Source organism: Scophthalmus maximus, chromosome 10 (genome assembly GCF_022379125.1).
Source record: "Scophthalmus maximus strain ysfricsl-2021 chromosome 10, ASM2237912v1, whole genome shotgun sequence".
Lineage (NCBI taxonomy): Eukaryota > Metazoa > Chordata > Actinopteri > Pleuronectiformes > Scophthalmidae > Scophthalmus > Scophthalmus maximus.
In genome coordinates, this window is record NC_061524.1 from 23,503,140 (window position 1) to 23,530,547 (window position 27,408).

Sequence of the window (27,408 nt, forward strand, 5' to 3'; positions counted from 1 at the left end):
TGCCGTGATTGAGTGTCCTAGTTTTTACTAATTCAAATGGAATTTTATATTCCATTAGGGTTGATACATTTTTGAACTCAAAAGAATTATAACAATATCTTTACAACTAATTACTCAAAAGTTTCATGAGTACATATCGGTAGTAGACGCTCAGTGTTCGGCCTTTGCATAACGAGGACGGTATCTGTCGGTGGCCGTCTCACACTTATCATCCAACAGTTTAACTGAACCTGCCATGCTCCTTAAATCAAGTTTCAATATACGCAGGGATTCCCCAAAGACTCCATCAGCCATCAAAGACAGCTGGCAGCCGTGTAGTTCAGATCAATGATCCATTTCCATGACAAGTATTTCAGCCGAGCACTGGGAGACCTGCTGGCATGAGACACAGTGGCTAATAATGAGAAGGGGGGGGGGTTCCTGGAGAGATGAGCACAGCAGAAGAGAAGAGAGAGCCTCAAGAAACACAGCAGAGGAGGGCAAAAAGGACAAATGCTGGAGGGAGAGTGTTTATCTGGATGTCACACAGGGAAAACGGATGGGAGGCTGTTTGGAAAGACAAATCACTTCATTCACAAAACACGAGACGTACCCAGCCAGCAAAGTGCCGCGGAGCTGATTCTGGATTGCCAGCTTTGACTGCTTGAGATGATGACGTGTAAATCACTAACCTGACATTACTCTGAATACTTGTGTTGCAGACGGAACAGATGGCTGGAATGAGCAACTTCTTGCCCACAGGACTCGCCAGAGCAAACAGCACATTCATTCTGTGTCTGAACATAACAACACGTGGTCCTCATCATTTAGTTTCCAAATCATTTTAATGAATGTCACTTAGAAACACATGTGCATGAATACCAAGTACACACACTCACTCCAAAAATTCAAAATCAGTGCAGTGCAAACACAATTCAAGGTACTTCAGTGAGTCCAAGGGCATCAATTCAGATGGCTTCTCAAGTCTGCTTTCATCCCAGTTGATCCTCGTATTGCTTACGGAAACAGTCCCCCACAGGAAAGAATTCCCAGCAACGCTCCTGGTACATTTTCCACACAAAGGATTCCTGGCAAAGTCAACAGAGGGGTCATATATCGTGAACTCATCCATTCCTCGACTGTGAGCTGATGACTAGAATAACAATCTAAAGTGTCCACAGAAGATACATTTTTCTGAGTTCAAGGAGCAGTTTTTTGGCCCCGGTGGAGAAAACATTTCAAGATTCCACCTGGCAGCTCCCTCATTAACCTACACCGAGAAAAAATACCACGCTGAAAGATTAAACACAGTACATGTGTGGATGAGTCCCAGAACCGACTCTATTTGGAAATAGCACCCAATTGTCTAAAAGGTTTCAGGCTGACAAAAACAATGTAATATGTCCTCCCTTTATAAATCCTGCAGCAACACACTGAGCTGCATGCTGCGCCACAGAGATAAATCCCAGCGATTCTAAATAAGAATGGATTGATTATTCTCATATCACACTGTGCAGAATTAAACATGTCCTCATCTATTCTTCTGAACAGCCCCTTTCACAGATTTAAGTACAATAAGTGAGAGACACGGGAGAGAAAGATGAGGCAGAGAAAGTTAAAATGTTTTCCCTGATTTAACACACTCCTCTTTGCTCCATGCAATAGGTCACGTGAAATACTTTATATTAAGTGAATTTTAACAATTGAAATCTGAAGGCCTCTCATTAAATGTATAGTTTTGATGCGGGAGTAAAAAGAGAAACTACGAGGGGTCTCCCTGGCATGTATATTATCATAAAATGTGTGTGCCAGGACTGATATGGCTTCGGAAGCACGGTGTGAATGCAGATTCTGTCTCTGCTGAAAAGGTTACACTACAGCTGTGTCATTTCCACAGCAAATGCAGGAATTAATAGGTCACTGCGACATGGAGGGGCTGTTATATTAAGGAATGGGAGATTTGCCAGTAGAGTTGTTGCACACCTTTTTCTCACTTTGAATGGATCACGTAATGAAAAACTACTCTACCTGCCCCGTGTGTTCAGTCTCATCCTTGTTAATGAGGTACATCAGAAAAAATCTGGAAAGAGAAGAAAACAAATTCATGCAACAGTTAAACTCCCACAAATACAAATAAATGATTCAACATGGAGAGATAAAGGCTCAGGTAAAGCAAGGTGTGATAATGAAACAGCTTTTAGGTATACCAAGATATAAGCTGTGAGATATAAGCTGTGTTTTGATTTACATAATCAGGTTAAATATTAATCTTAATGCTTTAAACCTTTGGTGATTGACAATCAGCGAGGAATACTGTTAACTCTTGATCACTAATTTCATTAAATTAAGAACTATGATGTTTCCGTCAGTCATCCTCCATCAGTTACGCTTGAATGCCACATGAAGCGGCAGCACACATACAAACAAATGAGCCAGTTCTGTCCATCAGTCAGGCGATGCAAACACATCAACTGGGGTCCATACTATTTAGGTCTGATGAGCTTATTGCCAATGGCAACAACTAATTGGCAACACTAGAAAATGCAAAACGACATCTTTCAAATAACCTTTGTGGACCATCTACATGGCATAAGAGGTGAGATTTAACACAGTCATCAACTGTACAAACCCACAGGTGATATACTGGGTTACATAAGCAAACCCACAATTATAATGTCAAACTTCTTATAATGATATAATATAATATAAAGACTTAATTTGGCATGCTATCTTAAAATATGAAAAACATTTTCTTATTATTCCTGACATTTTATGGTTTTGTAATGATTTGTTGTACTTACATCAGCCTTTAGTTTATCTTTTGTGTATATTGTCAAGTCAATATAATGCAATACACAAGAAGGCCTGCTCATATCTATATAGGGGCAAGGAAAACCATGTATACACGTGTTATAGAATATGGTCAGATCTTCATCTCAGTAGATAAAAAAAATGTGTATTTAAAACTAATAAACAAATCATTGTATTATTCTTGTCCATATTGAATACACCACTAAAACATTCACAGTGTACATGAGCAGAGACTAACTGGAGTCAGGGGTTCGCAAATCTGGAGTCTGACCAAGAACATTTTGATCGAAAGGCTCAGTGGATAGAAGGGCCGTCCACCAACTGACCAGAAGTCGATGGTTTGATCCCCGCTCCTTCAGTCGGTGTACTGTAGGGTCCTTGGGCAAGACACAAATTGCCCCTGGCGGCTGTGCCGGCAGCGTATGGATGAAGTGTGATAGAAAAGGTGCTGTGTACAGAAGCACTGTATGAATGTGGTGAATGGGTGAAGGTGACATGCACCATGAAGTGCTTTGAGTGACAAATAAGATTAGATCAGCTCTATAAAAAACACAGTCCATTTACGGTGTAGGTGTCGGTTCGAGTTAGACTTTGACTTACTGCTATTCACAAGAAGCATCTTCTGATGTCAACCACATCTCGCAAAAATGAGATCACAGAAGACCTGCGACCAAGATTTTCTGATCTGCCCACTGAGTCATCTCAAAGATTCATCAGTCCACATTCATAGAAAAACTGTCTATAAATGGAGACAATTAAAAAAAGAAAGAAGCCCAGAGTAAGAGCTAAATGAGCCTTAATGAGTCCCAGCAGCTGTCCATTGGTCTCATTTTAGTGTTACATGAGCATGTTTTCTATTGCAGGGCGCCATGGAGGAACATCACTGTGCACAAGAGCAACATGACACTGATGTGGGCACTGATACAACTAACTAATCCTGAAGGGTTGGCATACTTTTTCTTTTCACCGTATTAGGATGGTGGTGGAGCTCATTGGCAGATTAAACCAACATACCAACATTCGGGATGATTTGATTTTTGTCTCCTGTTATCAAGACTGTGAGGTGCACATCTGATTGGTATTTCAAACTTCACATATTAGTTATAAAACAATTAAAATAAAAGGAGAAGCAAATATTTAAAAAGTGCTGAGGTGCAATTGGGAAAAATAAAAGTCTACCGTTAATATTTTACACCAGCAACCAGTCCTAACACAACAAAACAGAACATAACACATCTAAGTTTGGTTTTAGAAATGTCCTGTTGAACTACTGTGAAAGTGAATAATTAACCAGTGAAAAGTGATATAGAGGTGTAATCATGATTCATCTTCTGGTTCTTCATTTTTCACAACACTGTCTCTGTGAAATGTGACAAAACAAATGGCCTTTTTTTCTCCCAGTAACAACATATCCAGCTGTGAATCTCAGCATTTGAAAGAGGATTAGGTCGAGATGACGGCGACACGAGACTTCAAAGTATTGAGCGTGAACTCACAGATAGTTGGCCAAGTTGTGCTCCTGCAGAGTGTGCGTCTCGAAGCCGTGAGGGACTGTGTCAAAGTATTCACTCCCTATTCCACAGATGAAACATTTGGTCTGCAGGAGGAGAGATATGAGACATGCAACCATTCGTGAAACAGGCTTGGACAGAAATTATCTTCCCTAGAGTATATTTGAAAAAAGAGGCCTTTTTTTTTTTTCTTACAGACACATTCAAAACACGCACACATAATTCAAAGGACGTCAAAAAATTGCTCGCTGACAGGGATCCATAAGGCAGCATTGTCAAAGTAACAGTAGCTACTGTTGCAGTAAGAGATTCATTTTTTCGCTACATAAATAAGACAAATATGTTTATAGAACAGGCAGAGCAACATCAGAACCACGAGCGAATGTACTGAGCAGTCAGGAATAAGTGTCGGGTTTAAAGTTATTAGCTATGTACAGACATTCAGGTACATCACATCTGACGCCTTTATATAACCCTTTATATTGAGAGGGCAGCTCTTCACTCTTCTTCACACCATCAGTGCTGCTTGTTCCCTCAGTGACTCAGTCTGTGATGACCTGTCCGCCTGTCCTGCACCTCTGTTTGTCTGTTCCTTCTACAGCCCTGTTGTGGACTGTCGGCCCGTCTGACCGCACCAGTCTCTTTGACCTTACTGGTCCTGCTCCGTTCACACCTGCCGCAGCCTGTAAACGCACACCGTCCGGGGGGATGAATGCACTGTAGCTCCCTGATCGATACCCTCCACGGGCACCAACCAAACAACTCTGGTTCACCACCTCTGGGCAGAGCAATTTGTGGATTCGTAATTAAGAATAGATGCATCTTCATTTGCATTGTACTGCGTCAAGCTGCTACTTAATAAGCTCCAAATAAACATGTTGTCACAACACTAAAGTGTGCATCCGTATATGAGGGATACAAGACTCGGAAAGTGGTGAGAAACATTTGAAAATAAGAAATGATATATTCAATATATTGTACGTACACTAATTACAGTTTAAAATGATTTTTCTCAGACTGAACTTCATGCAGTTATTACCAGCTAATAATCCTGGCGAAGGCGTTAATGGTACGATTGGTTCTTGTGACAAGAGCTCGAACAACAACTGAATCTGTTTCAATGTTGAGCACACAGGTCATCTCTTCACACGCACTTACGTTACACCTCATCTTAAACTCACCAAGCTTCTGACCTCAACTGAACCTGCTGCGGTTTCATGAGCCACCAGATGTTGAACGGATAGATACACAGAACTTTTCTCTTTTAATAGACTTGTGTACAAACCTGACAAAGCAAAGCAATTCACTCAGATCTCTGGATGGTTTATGTCAATGTGAGCTGGACAAAGTGTTGAATCTCACCTCCATGTCCTCTTTCACCTGTTCCTGCTGGTCACGGAGTTCCCCGAAGGCATCAATTATCAGACCTGCAATGAGGATCACAGTCGTACATGTTGAGCACAGGTATGCGTGTGTGTGTGTGTGTGTGTGTGTGTGTGTGTGTGTGTGTGTGTGTGTAGGAATCCGTGAAAACACTTGGATTCAGTGAGATAAACAGACTTTGATTATTTTTCCAATTTTGCATGAAAAATTAATAAGTAAATTAATAACTAGAAAAAGTAATTCCAGTCACAACTGGAAACTAAAATCCATTTGTGTGTGTCTCAATAAAGACACACAATAATTATTTTCCTTAGCGGAGGTGCAGCCAGCGTGACGCACCCTGGATGATGGCCAGGAGGATGATGATGACAAAGAAGAAGAACGTGATGTCAAAGACGATGCGCTCCACCTCGAACTCATCTCCAGCAGGGTCCTCGATCTCGTCACCGATGCCTCCACCCGCACGCACCCCCACGTACATGTGAAACATGTAGCACTGGAAGAAAATAGTTTTCTTTATTTGTCTAGTGCGGGTTCCACCTGAGGATGTCGCATTCAGGCTGCAGAAGAAAACCCGTCTCCATGTTGGGGATAAGTGTAAAGGATCGTGAAACAAATGAACAAAAACAGAATGAACTGGACTGCCAATCTTTCAAGGAACATTGGAAATGTGTGCTGTAGTGTGAGGAAAGGAAATGAAAATGACTGTTGCTAAAGTGCCACTAAAAGTCAAACATTAACAATAACGCAGCGAGTGTGACTGAGGATTTCATGTCATATCACCCGCCTCCTATAATAGTAGGGCTTTATTCAAATGCTTTCAGAGCTTCAGAGCTTTTCATTTGCCTGTTTATGTGAGTGACAGTTAAGTCCACATAAGAAAAGAGCAGGTGGTGGTTTGGGGATATTGTGAATGGACAAACAAAGAGCGGGGGCTTGAGGGGCTGCTTTCTGTCCACGTGTCCATCAATTTATGGAAAATCAGTGGAAGGACTGAGACGAGAGGCAGTTCCCACTTGAACAGAGGGATCACTGTCAGAATCCTCCTCTGCCCTTCTCAAGCCGTGCAGGTAGGGAATGAGGTGCGTGGCGCGGTGAGATCAAGTAGGGAGATACATGTGGAGACAGCCTATATGTTCAGTCTGTGTCTCAATGTGCACTTTCACTCACAGTGAGCATGTCGTTGCACTTCATGTCGCGGGTGTCCTCGTTGTCACTTTTGTTGTAAAATTTCCTGAAGAAGTTGAAGGCCACAACGGTGTAGAGATACACCACGACTGCCAACAGGCCAACAGTCAGGACCAACTGGCACACACACGCACACACACACACACACACACACATAATTACAAAAGGGATAGACCGAGGCAGACGTGCTTTAATACGCTTCTTCATCTTAGAAAAGCCCCGATATATCCCTCCAGCAGTTAAGTAAACATCACATGCATGCGAACTGCACCTATGAACACAAATTAAGATAGATGGATGGAGAATTAAAGACAGACCCCCCATACACACATACATACACACACACACACACACACATACATACACACACGCACACACACACACACACACACACATACAAACACACACACACACACACATACACACACACACACACACACACACACACACACACATAAACACACACACACACACACACACACACACACCTGTTTTCCATTGTGTGTGACAGAGGAGAGGATGGTACGAAGGGTCTTAAAGCCCATGGCGATGTCCAGAAGGTGGGCAGCGAAGAAGAAGTTGTTATAATGACCAAGAACAGACATGGTCATGTACCAGGCTAGGTACAAGAAGGACTGGGAACACACACACACACACACATTAAAACAGGCAATATGCTGAAGATGGACTGAAAGAAGAGACGGACAAATGTGTGCTGTAGATAAGGCACAATCACAGGATATTACCACCGTCACTCCTGAAGCATGTGTGATTGTATCGAAGAGCACAGTGTTGCCACAGCAATTATAAATAAGTCATAAGCATCCGATGTGTTTTACACACAATGCACCTCCATATTACATTATCTGTTCACATAAATCGCAGGATGGAAGACCTTTCTGTCGTGGCTTAGGAACAAGAGAGCACAGAAAATCACACTAGAATATGAGACACAAGTGGACTTACATGGTCGGTGAACACGACCCCCAGTTTCCAGACCTGGTACTTCATGTCAAAGGAGTTAAATCTGAGATAAACAGAATCATCAAAGGTACATGATGGTAAAAAAAAACAACAGGAACACAAGGTCACAATGTCCATGGCCTGAATCCGACCCTTGTTGCTACGGAGAGCCTTGTCTGTTATGTGCCTTCAGAATGCCCTGTTCCACCTCAAGTACCACATCATGTCCTAGCGCCTTCTTTTGACTAAGAGGTCATCCCTCTGAGGTAACACACACGTATACACACGCACATCCGCACAAACCTTATATCATTAAAACGGCTATGAATAACGGCATGGGCCATCGAAAACCACTCGTCTAAAATCTTACTTCAAGGAATTACATACAAGAGGTGGACATAACAATAAATAAGCCCATGGTGTTAATGTTCACTTCTACAGTAAAATGCTGTGGGGTTGATTTCCTCATTTGAACATGTTTCTTTTGATATCAATAGCAGGTTGTCAGTATGTAAACATGCTAGCAGCTATCCTCCAGAGAGACTGTCTATACTTTATACAAACACAATTGTTTCAACCAGTATTTATGTAGTGTATGACACAAAAAAAAGGCTTCCTATATAATAATTGAGTCTGAAACTGTATACTATGCAAAACAAAGGACAGACTAGAGAGCTGCACTTTCATGTGGATCCCTTTAAGAGTTGACTTTGTTCATCTACTCACAGAGCCCCCCAGGCCCTGTCTCTCCTGAGCCCCCTCCTCTCTCTCCTCTCGGAGCTGAAGTCTGAAGCGGCTTTGTCCAGGCCGAGGAGTTCACTGATCTTCTCACGGCCATAAAACTCACCGTACTTGTCCATCACCTGGCAGGGCGGGGAGACAGGTTTACATAGATGCACTCAAACATTAGTAGATTCAGTGTGAATGGAGAATGACGAGGCTGAAGTCTTCTGCAGCCTGGGCCAGAGTGACATTACAGCTTAGCTCTGGCGACAAGATGATGCTGCTGTTTGCCAATACATGATATCTGAGGGGCGTGGTGGTTGTGTCCCCCATAGCTGCATGGGGCTTGTGTAAATGACTGAAATAAATACATAAATAAAGATTATACAGTGAATGAATTAGTATTGATTTATTTATAAATGTGTACAGTGAAGCTTGGCTTATTATTTAATCTTTAAACAGATGCTTTTTCTTTATTGTACTGTAAGGGTCTTTATGTCATTTGATTTATTAGAATAAAACAAGAGCCGAACAAAGTCTAATTTTACTGCAGAGCCCAATTTGTTATTACAAACATAAGCACTTAGGCATATTGTAAGTAATGTCCACGGCCTCCTAACTCAGAAGTGGATTAGCAGAAGCACTTGAATGAATGCGTTATTGAATTTACACACACTTAAAATGATGCAACACGGCATATTAAAATGCAACATGACAGAGCTAGACTGACTTTATATAGGCCAAGTCCCCCCATGGCAAAAAAAAACAGAAATCCTCGTGGAAGTGCCTTAAATGCAGAGCCATGGATGGAAAACTAATCTCTACCTCCGTGGAGAGGCATTCAAAATGCGCCAACTTGTCTCAATGACATTGAAATTCAAAGTCAATACATTTCTTTCATAAGACAATGTGGGACTTTCATTTACTGTGATATGCATGCCTGTGGAAATGAAACAATTTTACTTAAACTAAGGCGACATCCACACTCCAACGTTCTCATTTTAGACCGCGTTGAGTTCCCCTTCCAGACAAACGTTTAAGCTCAAAATGAATAGCAATCCTCCGACTGGAAACTTTTTCCATAAGTCTATTTGGAACTGTTCCTGACTGTACAGCAGAAGAAACGTACCAGTGACGTAACGTTTTAAAACTAAAAGTGGATGAAGCCTAAGTTTGGGCTTACACACATCATGTTTGCCTAGTTGACAGGGGTCTCAGTTTTAACTATCAGCGTGGCGGATGTGACTTCCTTCTCCCGAACATTCAGTCAATGTAATGACATGCTGGAGCAGTAAAACAATGGCTTCAATAGATCCTTTCACATGCATGAGTACCATTACCACTGGAAACAGATACAATGAGCAACCTAACCCTAACCCTACTAATCCTTTACATAACATCCTTTCTCTGACACCTTTCTTTGGGCTGTAGAGAAGGAATGTGTGTCATGCTACACTTCAAATTACATTTTGTTTGAAATCCTCCAAGTCTATTAAAATGTTCTGACAAAACAAAACAGCCCGATTTCCTCTCACTTCCTAACACGAGAGAGACAATCTGACTGAGGAGGCTAAAAGTGTTGCACTGTCTCTGGAGACAATAAAATCATTCTGTCACCTGACAGAGGAACAATTACCCCTGCCATTAAACGCTTCATTAAATTTCGGTTAGTGTCTTAATGTAGTGTCACTGAGTGAAATATTGCACAACAACTACATTCAGTACATGCATATGCACATTTAGGATAGGATGTATATGTGCTCTGGTTAGATCTTACCTTTCTTTTTACAAATTTATCCCAGTAATTACTTGGAAATGAGCTGAAAAGATGAAAAAATAAATAATATCAAAATCTATTTCTGTATTGTTCAACCTGCAACATGACAATAAACAGGTGTCAGCATCAAGTCTGCAAGACTTTGATGTTGCTATGACAACAGCCCAGTTGATCATGTGACTGTGAACATACGTTGTGTTAATAACCAGTCGGTCCCATTGCCCTTTGATGTCCTCCTCGGGGGGCTGTTCTGTCACGTACAGTCCATCAAACTCCATCCTCCGTGCCACTTCCTTCTCACGTTTGAAGATCACCAATGGTAACTGCCATTCAAAACCATTGACATAAAAAGAATCTCTCAGACTAGCTGCATCGGTTAAACCTCATTAAAGCCTATTAAAATAAATCTACATCACTCAATATGATGGGGAAAAAATGGTTCAAAGCCGTGAAATGCATTCTTTATCAATATGAAAAATATTGTGCTCAAGCCGGCTTACCTTGAGGCAGTAATAACCAATAATACAACAGAAGGAGATGATTGTGTGTGCTAGGGCCAGGAGGCAGAGAGACGGCTCCATGTATCCACTGCTCTCCTCCAGCACAAAATAAACCCCTCCCTCTTTATTGTCCACTCCGTCGCTGTGAACAAGTGTGGTCACTCCTTCCTCTTCTGGTGATGCAGGCAGGGATGCTACCTGAGAAGACAGTCAAAAGAAAAATGATCTGTTATGCATGTATTATACATTACATTATTGGATTATCTGTACTGATGCATTCTTGTATCAGCTTTTTACTGTTTGGGATGATGACCTGTTTTATAGGCAGTACTTCCCTCTGAAATATGCTGGCATAAAACAAACATCAATAGAGGGGAGAGGAAAAACATATAGTTTCCCTTTCATTTTTCAGGTTACTATATATTTGTTATGCGAAATAAACTTCACCCATCCCTTACTTACCATGAAAAATGTATATTTCAATTTTAACTATGTATTTTATAATCAAAATCAAATAATCACTTGTCTTATGTTATATCTATGTATACACCTGTTTCTAAAAGGAAAATGTAATGTCCAAAAGATGCACAGACCCTATTCTTATTTATTTTTCTTACTTATATTTAACATATGACATGTTTTTATGTTACGCTTATGCATTGATTTATATTTTATTTCCATGTATGTATGAATGTGCTTAACTTATGTAATCTATGTAGGCTAACTATGTACTATGCATTCGTATCATATCCCATTTTATATTGCCCTGTTTTCTAAGCACCTTGTAATTGCAATTTTGCACGAAAGGCGCTATATGAATAAAGTTTGATTGATTAACACTTTTGGTGCGCACTGTATAATCAACTACATCACTTCAATAGATGCATTTTCTTACTTTCGCAATTTGACCCCACTGTAGATTGGATTTGATTTGGAATCACAAGCACACACTCTCACCTTGTAGAAGAGGAGGATGAAGTTGATAGCAAAGGCCACAAAGAGAGCAAGTAAACGCATATTATAAAAATTCCTTGCAAAGTAGTTCTGAGGGGAAAAAAGGAAACAAATATTTTTTACATACAGAACATATTCATATACAGAAAAATGTATTTTTTTCCTTTGTGCCTGTGCATGCAGATTGAAGAGGACGCACGTGTGCATCTTCATCTGTGTTGGTACAGTATGTGTGTGCACAGGTCACAAGCATGTACGAGTGTATTTGTCTTTTACCAGCAGGCTCTTGTTACAAGTGCTCATCATCTCCCACAGGGCAGAGTGTTGGCTCGCCGGCTCCTCTGACTTGTAAGAGCAGCTGTTGTCTCTCCATCCCACCTCCACTCTCTCATTCGCAGTTACCTTCTCAGAGGGCTTCGCTCTGCAAACAGGTCGATTTTATTGAAACAAGGTAATATTGGAGAGTACACTTCATTTGACAACATGGGTCTTATTGGTTTTAGACCAACCATGTACTATCATCAAGTGTAAGTCAAACTCTTTTTAGATGGGAGAGCAACAGACTCACTTTGCGTGCTCTAATTCAGGCATTTTCTCATCTTCTGCTGTATCCTCTGTGGCCGTGTGGGCCTAAGTTAATATGTGAAATCAAGAGTTAATATGAATCAGTACAGTATCAAAGCAGTAATATTAAGAAAATGAGGCTGAACTAAACAACAAAAGCAAAAAAAAACCACATTGAGCATCAAAAACAAACATACAAAAAACATAAGCATTTCATCTAATTTAAATGAATCCATACCGAACTCTGATGCTTTTCAGAAACATCGGCAGTTGTCCTGCTGATTGTGTTGAACGGGTCCGTCAGACTGGCACTCAGATCTTGCGTCATGAGTCTGTATTCGCCACCATCCTTCTTCACCTTGAGGCCAAATATGTCGGACATTACGTCCACCTCCCTGGGGGAGGTCACTGCTGCCACATGCCCAATCTCCCTCAATTCTCTCGGGGAGGAGACACTGGCAGAGCACTTCCTCAGCCCGTTCACACCACTTGGCACCTCCATGACCTCATCAAGTGTTGGCTCAGGGATACCACTGAACAAGTCGGATACTTTCATCCTTTTGGCTCCCTCTATGAGCCCACCACTGACAAAGGCTATGTACAGCACATACACGATGCAGCGGATTACAACATAAATGCACCAGGCCTGAGCCATAAAAAGGAATCTCAGGAAGGAAACAGCTGACATGAGGATATCCTTCAGACTCATCTTCATCAAGGTCTTTAGGTTTTTCAAAGAAAGCAGACACATCAGCAGTAGCCACCAATGATGCATGAAAAACATTCCTTTTTTGTGCGGGCCTTCTTCTTCACTCTTTTCGTCCACTTCTTTCCCGGCACACCTCTCAGCGGTGTCAGAGTCAGATATCTGGGCTGCGAGCTGCATCTCAAAGATAGTGTCCTCACAGAAATTGACAAACATCTCCATTTTCTCCTTCTCTCCACCCTCATTGATCACCTCAAAAATGAACTGCCTCTTGGACTCTTTGACCTGTGGCTTCTCCCACTGTGTGCGACTTGATTCACTGATCTCAAAGTAGACACGTTCAATTCGCTTCCCGCCGCCAAGAATCTCAATGCGTCCGAGATACGGCTGAAAGTACGTCAGAAAGCACTCGGCTAGTTCCAAGAATGACCTGAGTCTTGAATCGTTGGGCATGTGCTCGGACAAATTGGTGAGGAGAACAGCGATGCTGAAGCCGATGTCTTTGGCTGGCTCATGGAAGCGATCCACAAAGGCCTCATAATCCACTATTTCACTTTTGTCAGTGTCTGTGCAGGAGAGGAGGAAATTAGTCTCAGCTTGGGAGAAACGCTTGCAATTTTCCATGGCTTTCTGAAATTCCTTCCTGGATATGCAGCCCTGACGATCAGGGTCGTACTCTCTGAAGGCATCTGAGGAGGTGAGGTCTTTGAGTTTGAGGAACATGTCAAAAAACCTGAGGATCATCTCCACATTGCCCGATGACTCCACCAACATATCCACCATCTGCTTTCCAATAGTTCCATTGACTACATTGCCTGCAGGGAATGAAACACAAATCTGAATCAAAATACTAATAAAAATACTAACCAAAATAGCAAAAGGCAGAATATTTGAAAATCCTACCTTCTAACATGGAAAGCAAAAACACAACCATGTCCTTCTGTAAGTCCATCAGCTCTTTCAGAAGCTCGATTTGCCTTGAATCCTGAATGAAATTAAACATAGTGAAATTTACATCTTTAGCTTATTGTACTATTTCAGAGCTTACGTTTGACATAGTGAAGATGCTACTGTATAAATAAGCAAATTGAATGTCAGTAGAGGAAGTTGCTATACCTGAGAGAGCTTCATCTGCATGTTGGCAAAGACATGGAGGAATCCCACCACAGCGTCCCACAGACGACTGTGAGCCAGACTCTGTTGGTTCCCAGTGCATGGGCCCTGGAGGAACACACTGACAATGTGAGCTGCTTCGTTTAAGAAAACTATTTAACTGGTAGAAAAACAAAATATAAATATGTATTCATAAAGTATGTATATGTTGTCAGACAAAATAGTAATCATGCTTTAGCTCATACACAACAGCACTGTAATATGTAATGAGAACGGACCTGTATGTACTCAGTGAGTGTGTTGAAGACCTGTTTGGACACTTCAATGGCCTTTGAGAAGTTTTGTTGACCGTGCATATCAATCACATCTTTCCCCGAGTAGAACCAGTAGAAATCACTGATCGATTCCTAGTGTGGGAAAGAAATATGTTTATTTGTGACTCACACAGTAGCCAAGTAAAGGCTCTCAGTGATCACCAAACCATTCTGGAGCTAGAAATCCTTCTGGACAATAACTGTCGCTGCAGGCTCACCTGTACTCTTAGTAAATAGTCCACCGTGGATATAATGATGTTGACCGTGGTGTTGTTGACTGATTGTGTTCTCAAGTAATTCTGGAAATCTAACATTGGGAGAAATTACGAACATGCTGATAACAGTGTGATAACAACATTACAATGTATTTCATCCTGTCTATCCGATGTAATTAGACAATAGTGCAAAGCCAACGTGTTGCGCAGTAATTGTAAATCAGTGCTAAGCTCTTATTAGCATCTTTATGAAGTGCAACTGATGTGAACAACCTCCTTTTTCCCCTTGAAGAATCTGTTACAACATTTGTCCTTTAGTCCGCACGGATTAATATATTACACTTGAACTTTGTGACAGTGTGCAAATGGAAACCGCATAGGGCAAATGACCTGAGTTGTGTCCTTCGCAGAGCAGCTGTAGAAACCGGAACAGGTCACAGGTTAGCTCTTTGTCAGGCATTACTTCCTCTCCTGGGAAAAAGATTTGCATAAAAGGGCAAGAAATAAAAGGATGAAGTGCAAGGAATGGAATACTGGAGGAAAAGGAAAGACAGGATGAATGAGAGAGAGGGGGGGGGGGGATTGGGTCACATTGGAGTGAAGCGAGACAGCTGTTGATAATATTCAACACTGTGAAAGGCCGAGAATAAAGAATAGGAATTTAGAGTGTGATTTAGAGAATGTTCAAGGCCAGGGATCTCACAGCTGGCTCCTCTACTGTGACATGGCTGCACAGAAATGGATTTCTTTTTAAAAATGTCCATATGAATACAGTACCTGAGCTCTCGTCCATGGCCATACCTAATCCTTCTGCTTTGTTCTGCCTCTCAAATGCATTTAGATCCAGAACACTGGATAGCAGAATAAAAACACACACAACGCACACACACACATAAAGGATAAGCAAGGCTTTTGCACTCTTACCATTTTGATCAATCAGTATCTGTAGCCTGACAGCCTCTATGACGTTGGACAGAACTTGTCAGTCACTCACCTACATGAGCGCATGAGTCCGGCCGTACTCTGAAAGAAGCCGACGTCTCGCTTCTCTCGGAGATAATCCAGCATTTTCTGCCAAACAAAAGCATCAAATACAGCGTCTGACAAAAGGACACAGATCTCATCTGAAGGCAAGATTATCTTTAAATGATCTTTTTATCCTTATTATATCAAGCTTTGCTGCATTATCAGGCACTGTGTTCATAAAATGACGATTTGAAAGAGTGATGAAAGTGATGGATTCTTTCTGAAAAATGAACAAACCTGTTGCGGAAAGAGACTTTAGACAAAAATATTATTTCAGGAATATTCTGCTCTGTAACGATCTATTCACCTCATTAAATTACTTAATTATATCATTAAATATTTATTTAACACCCACATCTTCCACATCTGTTTTTACTCAGTAAAATAATTCCTATCATACAGAATTATTGGGCCTACATTTCAGATTTTTCCTTTAACATGCAATTGACATTGTCTAATCTAGCTGCTGCACTAACCTTATTTCTAAGTGTCACCTGATCTAATTTTCTATCTTTTCTCATTTAGGTTGGTTCTAATTATCTTCTGTTTCGTGATATGAAAACCTGACTGTATGTCCCTGCCTGAAATGGAGAAATGGTCAATGTCAGTGTAGAAAAAACACAGTTTTAGGTGGACAGAATCAGCATTGTACCTGTTGAACGGTGACATTCCCTCCGTTGAGAACAGCAATACCCAGCTTCAGTGTGGGAGCAATCATGGAGCCCATGGCGCCTGATGGGATTAGAAATAAATCACAATCATAGGATGTAAAGTAGTGACCAAAAGAATAATGCACAGATCGTGTTGCACATTTGAAAGAAGGAGCTCATCTAGAGAAACCAGTTGAAATGAAAGAGGCAGCCCCTGAACTAAGCAACTGCCTGACCTTAACGCGAGTCATGTCCTCCGGCTGCTAAGCTCCTACCTTTGCTGGCGCTGATAGTTTGCAGGAGCATCTCAGAAGCACCACGGAGATGCAGCCGGGCCTGCTGGTACAGCAGCTGCTGCTTCTCCATCTCCTTCTCCTGAGCCACAGAACGGTCACGTTCACGGTTTACTACGTGTGTTCATCCAATAGAATGTTCACATTGTTTTGAGTGGATTATTAAATGACTATAACTAAACATTGACAGAAAAAATTAACACCAAAACATTCCAGCGAATCATAATTAAATGCCGAAAGTAAGAAACATCCAACAGGTTTTATCACTGAGAGCCCATTCGCTCACTTCAAAACTTTCCACCTCCACTTTTTCACTGTCGTCCTCCTCTCTGTGGCAACTCTGCAGAGGACGTACAACGCAGGGTTGTTATGAACAAAATACAATAAATCCACATTGATGACATGCAACACTCACAAAGTCACCGGACCCATTGATAACATGCATTTTTTTGTTATATAATGCTTGTGACATGCAGCTAAAACTAAGTATTTTTTATATCACTATATATATCTATATATATCTCTATATATATAGAGAGATATATATATATATATATCTCTATATATCTATATCTCTCTCTATATATATAGATATATATATCTATATAGATATATAGATATATATATAGTTTGTGTCTCTTTAGACTTATTTACCGTCACTGTGCTGCATGTGCTGGTAACTGGCCTTTGACCCGATATAATCATCAAGCCACAGTGGCTGTAAAATCTAAGTTCATTTTCATTATGAATCTTGTCAGAACCTCCTGTACGGAGCATTTCTGTGGCCCACAGAACCACCACTTTTCCTAAATACAATATTGGCGTTAACATTTTCCGGGCAGTTAACCCATGATTTTGAACATGATTTCAAAACATCAGCAAACATTCATATCCTGTTCCATTACCTTGGCCATAATGGCAGCGTAGGACATATACAGACTGTCACTTCCAAGTTTGCTGTGAACAAGAGAAACAGGTGAGGAAATGTCAGTGCACGTCAACGTGTGGGCAGATGCATGCAGCATTGTAAACACGGCTCGCCAGCGACAGGGTCCACATCGATGTGTATCTGACCGTCGACAGATCCATTCACAGTGCCCACACGTCATCCTCTTGATTGCAAAACTGAATGTACCAGCATCTGTAAGCGGTGTGTGGATCTGCAGTGTGAACACTGCCCAGCGGCATTGAACATTTTTATTGATCACCCTGCGTTCAACTGGAATGTGGCTGATTTCTGTGGACGCTGCACTAGTGGGAGAGCTCCCCCACCCCTAATGTCTTTAAAGTGAAATGGAGGAGTTGATTCAATGCTGTGGATATACGAGTGTATCTGGTATGGTATCTCATGTCTCACTGGGTTTGGTGGATCAAATCTTGCATTAATAAAAAGAACACAGGTACGCTCTATGAATACTAAATTACATGTTTGTTTGACACGCAACATGAGATGAAAACATGACATCACTGACAACTGCATCATCTGTGGTGTAGATGCATAACCTGCCCCACAAAAAACACAACTGGAACATTATTGCAGTTTTATGAGAAAATGTACACAGTATACATACCAGTAAACATGGTTTTCAGGATGAAGTTTGAACGAATGGAAACATATTGCAGATTTCAGGCCACAGAACAATAGCAACAGAAACAATTCGGACTATTAAATATTGATTTTACGGGTGATGACCAGTAATAAAAGTAGAATAGGGTATTTACTACTCGTGGTCTTTCATAATGAACACACACACACACACCTCCTCTCTGTCAGGGCGCTTCGACTGAAGAGTGTAATGAGTTGTAGCAGGGGATCGATTGGTTTGACATCCTTTTCATCCCCTCTGTCGCCTCCACACTGCTCCATCACTCCTCCTGTCTGCAGTCCAGAGAGATTAAAGCTGCTAATGTGTGCTCTTAAATAAAGCCACACACTGACCGTCCACAACCCCTAGTGGGTAGTGAACTTTTTCAATAGATTTCAAAAGTTTCCATATGAACAAAGTTAAACGTAAGGCAATTTCATACCAGGAAGATTGTCCTGCAGGTATCCCTGACTCCATGTTTTACAGGCATGACATTCGGACATTCCCTTCCAAATTCTGTGCAATACTACTATACCACTGCTAAACTAAGCACTCTAGTTTTACTATACTAGTACCCTAATATTAACCACAAATTGAGAAAGTAGTATTTCCACACAACAGAAACAAAACACAACAGACATATGTATACTCGAGGAGTTTGCATTTTGTATGTCCATGGCCGTGATTCTTAACAAAGTGTATCTGGCAATGAGATGCTTCTTCTATTCTCAAGTTTCCAAATGAGACAACTGTATTGTTCACAAAGGTTTGACTGATGCCTGTTTGAGAGCATCCTGTACCAATTTACATAGTGACTGCAAAAACAGTGCCCTGAAGTGAAAGTATAAACCGCGAACTTGCGATTCAGTCTCGAGGATAATGCTGCCGACTGAGGGACAGAAACCGCAGCTGCTGGTTGGATCGCAGAGAGGCACAATCAACTGTGAATACAGACCAATTTCAGACCATATCTGTGGTAAATTTCATGGTTAAAACTCAGAATAGGTAGACGTCTACTGAGGTCAATTTAGCCTCCTTTTTCCACTCACAGCTAAATCCTCCACAAGCTTCTCCTCAAGGCTGCGGTCTTCAGCTGATATCCAGGATTTATTGTAGCCTTGGAGGAACAGGTTGACGGCTCTGTGTCTGGAGAGGAGAAGAGGACGAGGACACCATTTGCATCAGAAAAAAAAAGCAAATAAAAGATTAAAGAGGGAAACAATAAAGAATTAAAATGCTCTGATTAAATTGCTCATTATTGCTCATTCATCAAGGACTTGCTTGTCCGAGAGGATGATAGTTACATCAAGTTGAGTTGAGAATATGATAGGGCCATAGCAATAATTCACAACACACACAAAAATGCCTTAATAATATTCATACATCAAATGCAATCTACAAAGTACCTCAGAGTTTGAATATGCTAATGGTTTGTTCCCTTTGGATCTCCAATAACTGTGACTGATGCCCTAATTAAGTTTTACATCACCTCTCCATCACGGAAGTGTCTCCTGAACATGTAGAGCTGTCATACAGCTTAATAGGTTTGTGGTCCTATATGGAGCTTCTGAATAATGTGACACATCGTCCTCAGTCTCTTGGTCAGAACAATTAAAAAAAAAAAGACACCAATTCAACAAAATGTGGTTTACAGTGGTTTCCACAAGTGCAGGCTGTCAGCAAAATAGCCGACCACTCATCCAAGTCCACTACTTTATTGAAGTTAAAGTATTAAGTTTTATAAAGTTACTTTATTAGGCTCAAATGGTGACCAAGGCCTTCATTTACCTGCAGAAGGTGACAGAGCTTTATTTGGTGCAGGCTCGCTGTGGCCCTAAATTCTAATTCTGTTCGATATGTGAAAATTGGCCATATTTTAATACGGCCTTGTTCTGATCTGCTGTTCGCCCTGACACAAGTTCACACACACACACACACACACACACACACACACACACACCGCTGAGAGCTGAGATGCTGCGACACAGTGAACGAGGTGAAGTGACGTTAACTCCAGTTGATAACAAGCACGCTCGTCGGTTTTTATGCAGCGCAGAGTGCTCCATCGGTTTCCAGTGACACATTATGGAGTCCATAGCGACTTTGCTGTTGTGAACAGTATTTAGTTCTAATATCAGATTCTCCAAACCATATCTTCCTGAACTTCCTGCAGTAACATATACAAAACATGATCATTATGTTTCTCCATAACACACATTTTATCCATGGTCGACATTTTTAGTTAAAGGTAAATCTTCATTCTTAATTTTCTATTTCTGAATCCAACTACACAAAAATTCATCATGTTTACGATCAAGTGAAAAAAATATGCAATAATTAAGATCAGTGTATATGAAGGAAAAGTGGCATTCGTCTGGAAGAATGTGCCAGAGGAAACACATTATTTTCTCCGTGGGGGCATGGCCCCGCACCTCCTGGCTGGTCAAAGTAAAGCCCTCACTACAATATAACGTGAAGGCTAGTTTAAAAATGATCCATCATATGATTACTTTTCCTGTCTCATTTGAAAGTTGACTTGTAATCACTATCACAACTTTGTGGGAGCAAACTACACACACACACACACACACACACACACACACACACACACACACACACACACACACACCCAGTACACAGAGAACATGATGTGTGTGTGTACCTGGGTAGGTTGTAGAGAGGAGCCATCCTCAGACAGGCCACCACTGCTCTCTTCCTCTGTTTGGATAAGATCTTGTGCCACGCCGGTTTTTTACTTCGCTCCGGGTGTTCCACCTCAACCCAAAACCAAAATGTCACCTTCATGAATCCATCTTGTATTTATCATACATTCACACCACAGGCATTACTTTCTTTTAAACATAATATAGTTTTAAAAAATGAGCGTAGGAATAATAACTAATTAAAAAACTAATAACTAAAACTTATAATGAAAAAAGCGTGTAATATGAAAACAAATTCCATATCGTGTTAATAAACAATAGTTCTTGGTAATGAATCCAGCACTGTAGTACAGTTAACATGGGGCTTCTAAGTTTTATTTGTAATTACTTAAAACATTTTCTAAGCAATAAATTAATCTTGGGGCTTCAATGAGAAATACAAGTGAGCAACACTAACTACTACTGTACCAGAAAAATCTTGCCTTTTTTTCAATAAACACATTTCTGTCAGTTTTTATCATGGATTTTTATAGAACAGAACAGAAAAGAAAATGCAAATGAGTTCAATTGTCAAAACGTCCACAATAACATAAACAAACTGTATGTGAAAGTACATAAACTGATGAAATAGTAAGTGAAAAATTAGGGAAGCATATGCATTAAATATTAAAAATATTTATAATAAATTAAAACCCAGTTTCTGCCAAATTCCTGATTTTTGCTGACTGGATGTAAGCTTCACACATAAATCGGAAGAAACCTTTTTCCTTGAGAAATTATTATCATCCCCTCCCTTTCACAGACCAGCCTTTTTTATAGATGACCTTTAGAGAAAGCTTTAACTAAATCATTAGCAATGGTTCCGTTCTGTCCCAGTAAACCAGTAATACCAGGACCCTGAAACTGGGGGAGCCAAACACAAGTTAGCCATCTTTAATTTTATTATTTACACTTGTGCTGTTCCTACTGTGACACATAAAAAAGAAAAATTACAAAAGAGAGAAGCTTTACTTAATGTTTGGCCACCAAAAAGTGTCATCTAGTCCTTTGTCATTTGGTAACAATAAACTCTCATTAGAAGTATCAGTAAACACTTTTGGTAGATTTGAAATTGGAATTTTTTTTTGAATGACTAATAACCTTCATATACTGCTTTAAAAGCTCACCTGGTCCAGGTAATAGAGGACACGAGCTATTCCCACAATCCTGTCTACATTCCTCTGGACGTCAGCGATGGGCCTTGGCTCGCTCATGTGTTCGGCATCATGTGTCTCCTGCTTCGAGCCGTTTGAAGCCTGTAAAGAAAATAGCATAACATTTATAATATTTACATTATATTCAGTTAAAAACATTTTAGGTTTGCAGCAATGGGAAAAGCGAGTCAGCAGTTCAGAGAGAACCAGGACAAAACACATGAAGGAGTGAATGAAGGAGTTTGGTTGGAAATGGGCAGGCTGACAATCATCATTAAGAATTAAATCCTGAATCGTTCTTTCCTCATGTGGAACACATACGTATGATCAATAACCACAAAGTGTCACAACTGACAAAGGATGAGTTCAGGGGCTGTCCAAAAATATGATCACATTTCTGTTTTAAAAGTTTCTCCATGCTAACGACGAAGCAGAATTTATGCTGTTTTCATCCCTGACTTATGAATAAACATATTAATCACTCACTGATGAATAAACAAACACTGCATGCATATTTTGCACAGTATGGTAAGTAAGTCACATTGATGTCTCTGGTGAACAATGAGTCAGTGATTAAGATCATTAAAAAAGCAGCTTTGGATTTTTCAGGCCACGAGAGCGTTTTTCAATCTAATTTACCACACACGTGTTGCCTTCCACAAATTAAAAGTCACATGCACTCAGGCATGTCAATGAATATGCAATATGCAAATATATGCACTTCACTTAATCTCTAAGGATAGTTCAAATAGGTATACCTACAACTAGAGCCCGGCCGTTGTGGATATTTGGGGTACCGATATCATTGTTATCCCACTATTATGAAAAAGATATGCAAAATGGACATAAATGGACATGATTACACATCTTTTCTGCATTGTTTATTTTATATGATTACAGTTGTCATATTGGCAAATTTCAGCAAACATAAACGCTGATGTAGATATGTTTGGGCTCATATGGGCCGATATTATTTGCCAACCGATAAATCGTCTGGATCTACATATATGAATATATCCGATTTTTCTTGTTATTTGCACTCAGTTTGTGCTCAACTAAGGCTAGACCGGTATCAGCATGTCACTAATCATCACTAATATATCAGTCAACATACCCTTTAGGATTTTGTTAAATTATACTCTCAAAGACAAAAAAAACAAAAACATGCTCAGTCAAATACTGTACAAAAGGTCTATAACACAAAAATAAGGGAGAGGTTTTACCTGACTCTGAAGACGTAGAAGGCCGTGCAAAACATGCTCTCGAATCTCATCTTCAGTTTTCCTCTACGGAGAGAAATCATGGGCCCGACATTTAATATACACTGTATACCACACTGGTTTTTACCATCCTACCACACTGCACTGCGCAGTGAGGTGTGATAATTCAAAAGCATCATGGGTACTACATTATTACTAATACTGTTCACATTTCCAACTGACCTGAGTGAAGCTGTTCTTGGCCAACGTGAGAAGGCTCTGGTCATTTGGAAAACAAACCCTCAGTCCCACCGGGAGCAGTCTCTTCATGGAAGCCACGATGAGAGAAGTTTGCGTGGAATACCGATCCCCCTTCCTCTTCACCCTCCTCTTTTCGTGGTCAAACTGAATTTTTAAAAGCCATGAGGATAAAATGACTTTTTTGAGATTACCAGACTACAAAATGCAGTTGCTGCACATCAGTGTATGATTAACATGATAAGGTCAATTTAAAAAATACCTTGGACATTTTGTCATCGTTGACCAAGAAAGCCAAGTTGTTGATCTCATTTTGGACCACATAGTTCTGTTCCTCCCATTTGAAATTCTGTGGTAGCAAACACAGGTAGTGAGAGTTACATGATAAATAGGGTTCAGTATTCATGACAGAAAGATAAAACCATCATGTCATCCTCACATGAGATTTGGCCCAAAATATGAAGAGCTCTGCCACCATGCTGAACAGCTGCTCGGCCTCGGGGTTTGACTCCTTCAACCAGCTGGCTCTGAGACAAGACGGGGAAGAACACATCACATTATCACCTCTGACTTCATTCCCGTTCAACTATACATACGCCTGAAACAATAACTGAAATAACCAGCCAACATGCCCTTTGTATCTTCAAAAAAACACATTCTATTCCCAGTATAACAACAGTTGTTGAATTCACTCTCCAAGATATAATGATTTTCATCAATGTTTTACCATTTGGACAAACATTATTCAACTTTTTTTATTTATTTATTTGTTGTTCCAAAAGTTTCTGAAGGACTCCAAAGGACAGATGAGATGTACTGGTCAATATGAAATGCAGTAAAATATGTGCCAGTCTTATTGGGTCTATAAATACTTGAGATTACTCCTGGAGCTTTTGGTTTCTGGCCTTACCGATTAGAATCCACAAACGGGATGAGGAGGGGATAGAAGGCATAGAGGTCTCGCACCAGCACCGTGAACTTCTCCTGTATCTGCAGCTCCGCTTCAGAGGTGCAACACCCCTCTGCTTTCATCTGCTCCTCCTCCAGCAGGACACATTCCGCCTTCTTCCTTAGCTTCTCCATCAGGGGCAGGAAGTGGCTCTTCAGAAGCTCAGAGCGGGCTTTAAGTATGATTGGCTGAGAAAAAACTGAAAGATATGAGCAGAATAAAAGTCATTACTGATGTGGTATAAATATGTGTATCAACACAACAAGATTTAAATGGTATGACCACAATACCTGCCAGCTGTTTCATCCAGTCACCCTGGCTGGAGCCCACATGGTTGTGGATGACATGGAGGATGTGGCCAAGGAGGTCGCTCATATGCTGAGGAGTGACGGAGGTGCACAGTGGGCTGCCCGGCGGGCCCTCAGGGCCCCCGCGCCACCAACGGGACATATAGCTGCACAGCATGGGCAAGGTGACCTCAGTGACGTGGATGTAATGGGCCTGGCGAGCTCCAGCACCAGCAGCCGCCAGCTCCTCCACTTCCCTGAGAGCCTGTTCCAGAGAAGGCAGGAGGGGACACGTGTCCACCACCCGATCTGGCAGCCCCAGGTCTGACGGAAACAGATATGGAAAAGACAAGACTGAGAAAAGAGGAGCGCTGAGATGTGGGGGTGCTGCGTGCTTATTTATCAGGACCTTCTCTCTCAGTAGCACCCAGGGTGTTGTAAATAGAGTGCGGGTTGGTTCGATTGAGGGCTGGCTCCAGAACACAGACAGGAAACGCAGCAGTCAGAGCTGCCAGACAAGCACCTGCTGCTGGCCGCTGCCTGAAGAGATGCACAGTTAACATGGCACCGACTCATCTCCACATTGCCTCCAGCTTCTCAGAGTACTAAAGGTTTGCTGAGTATTGCATCGACAAACGTTTTCCCTTTGGTTGAATCATTTCTTTCTAGCCAACCTTTTTAGCCAAACAACTACTTGTTAATGTAAAATCAAGAACAACATCATGCTTTTCATTATTTCCAAATATTTTACGTTTAGATAAAAACAATGAAATTACATCCAAGTAAGCAGTGGAAGATTACCGTATAGACATTAAATGGGAAGAACAGTTTTAAAAAGGTAGACATGTTCATCATCACACAAACTCTATCAATTAGGCAGTACCCTTCCATGTAGATGCTGCCACTGTTGCCAAGAGAGTAGAGGCTGTTGATGATCCTGTAACAGGACCCCTGGACCTCTCCCACTGGAAGACACGAGGATGCGTAAGGCTGAGAGCTATGTAAAGTTTCTTTCAGGAAGAACAAAGGGCGATGAGTAAGACAGCTGACTGCACACAATCACAGTGCGATGGACTCGCTGAACGGCTGCTGATTCAGGTAATGAATAATTCCTGTCAGATCAAAATATCAGTGAATGAGACGATATGCTGCTGCTGCTGCTCTGCGGCCGTGACCGAGATATTTAATGAGAGCTGGTTTCAAAGACGTGGAAGGTAAGAAGTGGAGGGGAGGGGAGGGAAGTCCCGAGTGATGTCAGGGAGGTGGAAGCCGGCTGTTGGTCCAGCTCATTAGCATACCGTGGTTGTCTGTTTATGATTGTGAGATGATGCAACATGCCACGTCTTAGACTATGTTTGTAAACCTAATGTACAATAATGCTCTTCCTTCACAGAGGCCTACAAGGAGATGGCATGCTTACCCAGGAGATCCACTCCATAGTTCTGGTTGCCGAGATGCAGGAAGAGGGAAGTGAGGGTGGGGAGAAGTACAGAGGTCGTGTAGCTGAGAACCTTTGCCACTCCTCTAGCTTGTTGGCTCCTACTCTGAGGAAGAGAGACCAGTGTGACGGAGAGGTTTTCCACGGTCATCTCCAGATCCGCTGCAGCTGCATCAAAGAATGAGCGCAGAGATGCTTGGATTGACTCTGGGGCCAACTTCATCAATGTCCTAGGAAGAGAGGGTGAAAAAAATACATGTTTGTGACAGACACTGTCCCACAGTTAGATAACATCAGGGTAGCAATGCCTCAATGACAGCAGTCATGTCATGTTCAGACACGGTGGAGTGACACCCACTTGACAGTCAGCAGAGTGAGGAAATAGATTCGGGCAGAGTAGTGTTGTCTAGCTACCTGGCATCCAGAGCCTGAGCCAAGACATGGAGGCAGCTTGCAACTGACGAGGCTTCGTTTCCTGAGAACACGAACACTGTTATCATAAGTGCACAGACAAAATATATGCAATTACAGAACATGCACAAGTCATGATCAACTAAAGGGCAAACCCAGCAGGACACAAACAAGGGAACAGTTACGATTAAGTGCCTGCTTATTCTTTATTGCCGCACCATCCTCACCAAAGAGTGATAATCTGTGTCTCACCAGGGCTGCAAGCTTGCAAAAGAGGCTGGAAGTGACAAGAAAAAACAAGAGACGTAATGAGAGGGACGCCATAGTAATTACAGGGGAAAGAAAATCAAAAAAACAGAGAGCACAGAAAAAATGTAACTTATTCTGCGACAATAAAACTCTTCAATTATTGTGCGAAACATGTGTCTGAGAAATTCTCATACTAATAAAATGTGCAAGAGCTTGAGAAAAGTTCAACACATACCACGCGATCATCTCCTTTTCTTTTTTAGAGGCGTGGCTCTGGTTAACACCGGAGCAGAGAGCGGTGGACACGAAATACAGACGGTGGCTTTTCACATATTGCTCCAAAAGAGGAAGGATGACCTGTTGAATGTCAACACGAGCCTTCAATTCCATCTGACTAGCTTCTAAATTTACATCAAAAGCTGATTTTTTAACATCACACAGTTTCTGTGCTTGTGTGTCCCTATTGTCCGTATCACAGACTTGAATTCATGAATACACAATTTAA

General features: G+C 41.2%; 1 protein-coding gene across 4 annotated transcripts in view; it reads right to left on the reverse strand.

Annotated features, from left to right (window-relative positions):
- Positions 1-805: 805 nt before the first annotated feature.
- LOC118283936 (ryanodine receptor 2-like) overlaps positions 806-27,408 on the reverse strand; it is a 62,131-nt gene continuing 35,528 nt past the window's right edge. For 2 of the 4 annotated variants that reach the window (XM_047335140.1, XM_047335139.1), the window contains 43 exons: positions 27,139-27,260; positions 26,882-26,931; positions 26,658-26,718; positions 26,226-26,473; positions 25,689-25,770; positions 25,215-25,345; positions 24,809-25,129; positions 24,480-24,717; positions 24,009-24,096; positions 23,832-23,918; positions 23,555-23,716; positions 23,336-23,398; positions 22,086-22,214; positions 20,919-21,031; positions 19,306-19,402; positions 18,431-18,549; positions 17,576-17,627; positions 16,957-17,010; positions 16,653-16,752; positions 16,380-16,459; positions 15,696-15,772; positions 15,479-15,552; positions 15,092-15,172; positions 14,705-14,793; positions 14,451-14,579; positions 14,176-14,280; positions 13,963-14,044; positions 12,592-13,874; positions 12,358-12,419; positions 12,066-12,210; positions 11,793-11,879; positions 10,836-11,033; positions 10,528-10,658; positions 10,336-10,378; positions 8,562-8,698; positions 7,839-7,899; positions 7,361-7,507; positions 6,855-6,989; positions 6,024-6,180; positions 5,664-5,728; positions 4,287-4,387; positions 2,008-2,059; positions 806-1,067 (listed from right to left, as the gene is read on the reverse strand). In XM_047335140.1, coding sequence (XP_047191096.1) covers positions 972-1,067; positions 2,008-2,059; positions 4,287-4,387; positions 5,664-5,728; positions 6,024-6,180; positions 6,855-6,989; positions 7,361-7,507; positions 7,839-7,899; positions 8,562-8,698; positions 10,336-10,378; positions 10,528-10,658; positions 10,836-11,033; positions 11,793-11,879; positions 12,066-12,210; positions 12,358-12,419; positions 12,592-13,874; positions 13,963-14,044; positions 14,176-14,280; positions 14,451-14,579; positions 14,705-14,793; positions 15,092-15,172; positions 15,479-15,552; positions 15,696-15,772; positions 16,380-16,459; positions 16,653-16,752; positions 16,957-17,010; positions 17,576-17,627; positions 18,431-18,549; positions 19,306-19,402; positions 20,919-21,031; positions 22,086-22,214; positions 23,336-23,398; positions 23,555-23,716; positions 23,832-23,918; positions 24,009-24,096; positions 24,480-24,717; positions 24,809-25,129; positions 25,215-25,345; positions 25,689-25,770; positions 26,226-26,473; positions 26,658-26,718; positions 26,882-26,931; positions 27,139-27,260 — 5,934 coding nt within the window. In that variant the 3' untranslated portion in view covers positions 806-971. Of the gene's footprint in view, positions 1,068-2,007; positions 2,060-3,390; positions 3,530-4,286; positions 4,388-5,663; positions 5,729-6,023; positions 6,181-6,854; positions 6,990-7,360; positions 7,508-7,838; positions 7,900-8,561; positions 8,699-10,335; positions 10,379-10,527; positions 10,659-10,835; positions 11,034-11,792; positions 11,880-12,065; positions 12,211-12,357; positions 12,420-12,591; positions 13,875-13,962; positions 14,045-14,175; positions 14,281-14,450; positions 14,580-14,704; positions 14,794-15,091; positions 15,173-15,478; positions 15,553-15,695; positions 15,773-16,379; positions 16,460-16,652; positions 16,753-16,956; positions 17,011-17,575; positions 17,628-18,430; positions 18,550-19,305; positions 19,403-20,918; positions 21,032-22,085; positions 22,215-22,874; positions 22,929-23,335; positions 23,399-23,554; positions 23,717-23,831; positions 23,919-24,008; positions 24,097-24,479; positions 24,718-24,808; positions 25,130-25,214; positions 25,346-25,688; positions 25,771-26,225; positions 26,474-26,657; positions 26,719-26,881; positions 26,932-27,138; positions 27,261-27,408 lie in introns of all 4 variants that reach the window. The other 2 variants (XR_007031593.1, XM_047335138.1) reach the window with 2 other exon arrangements.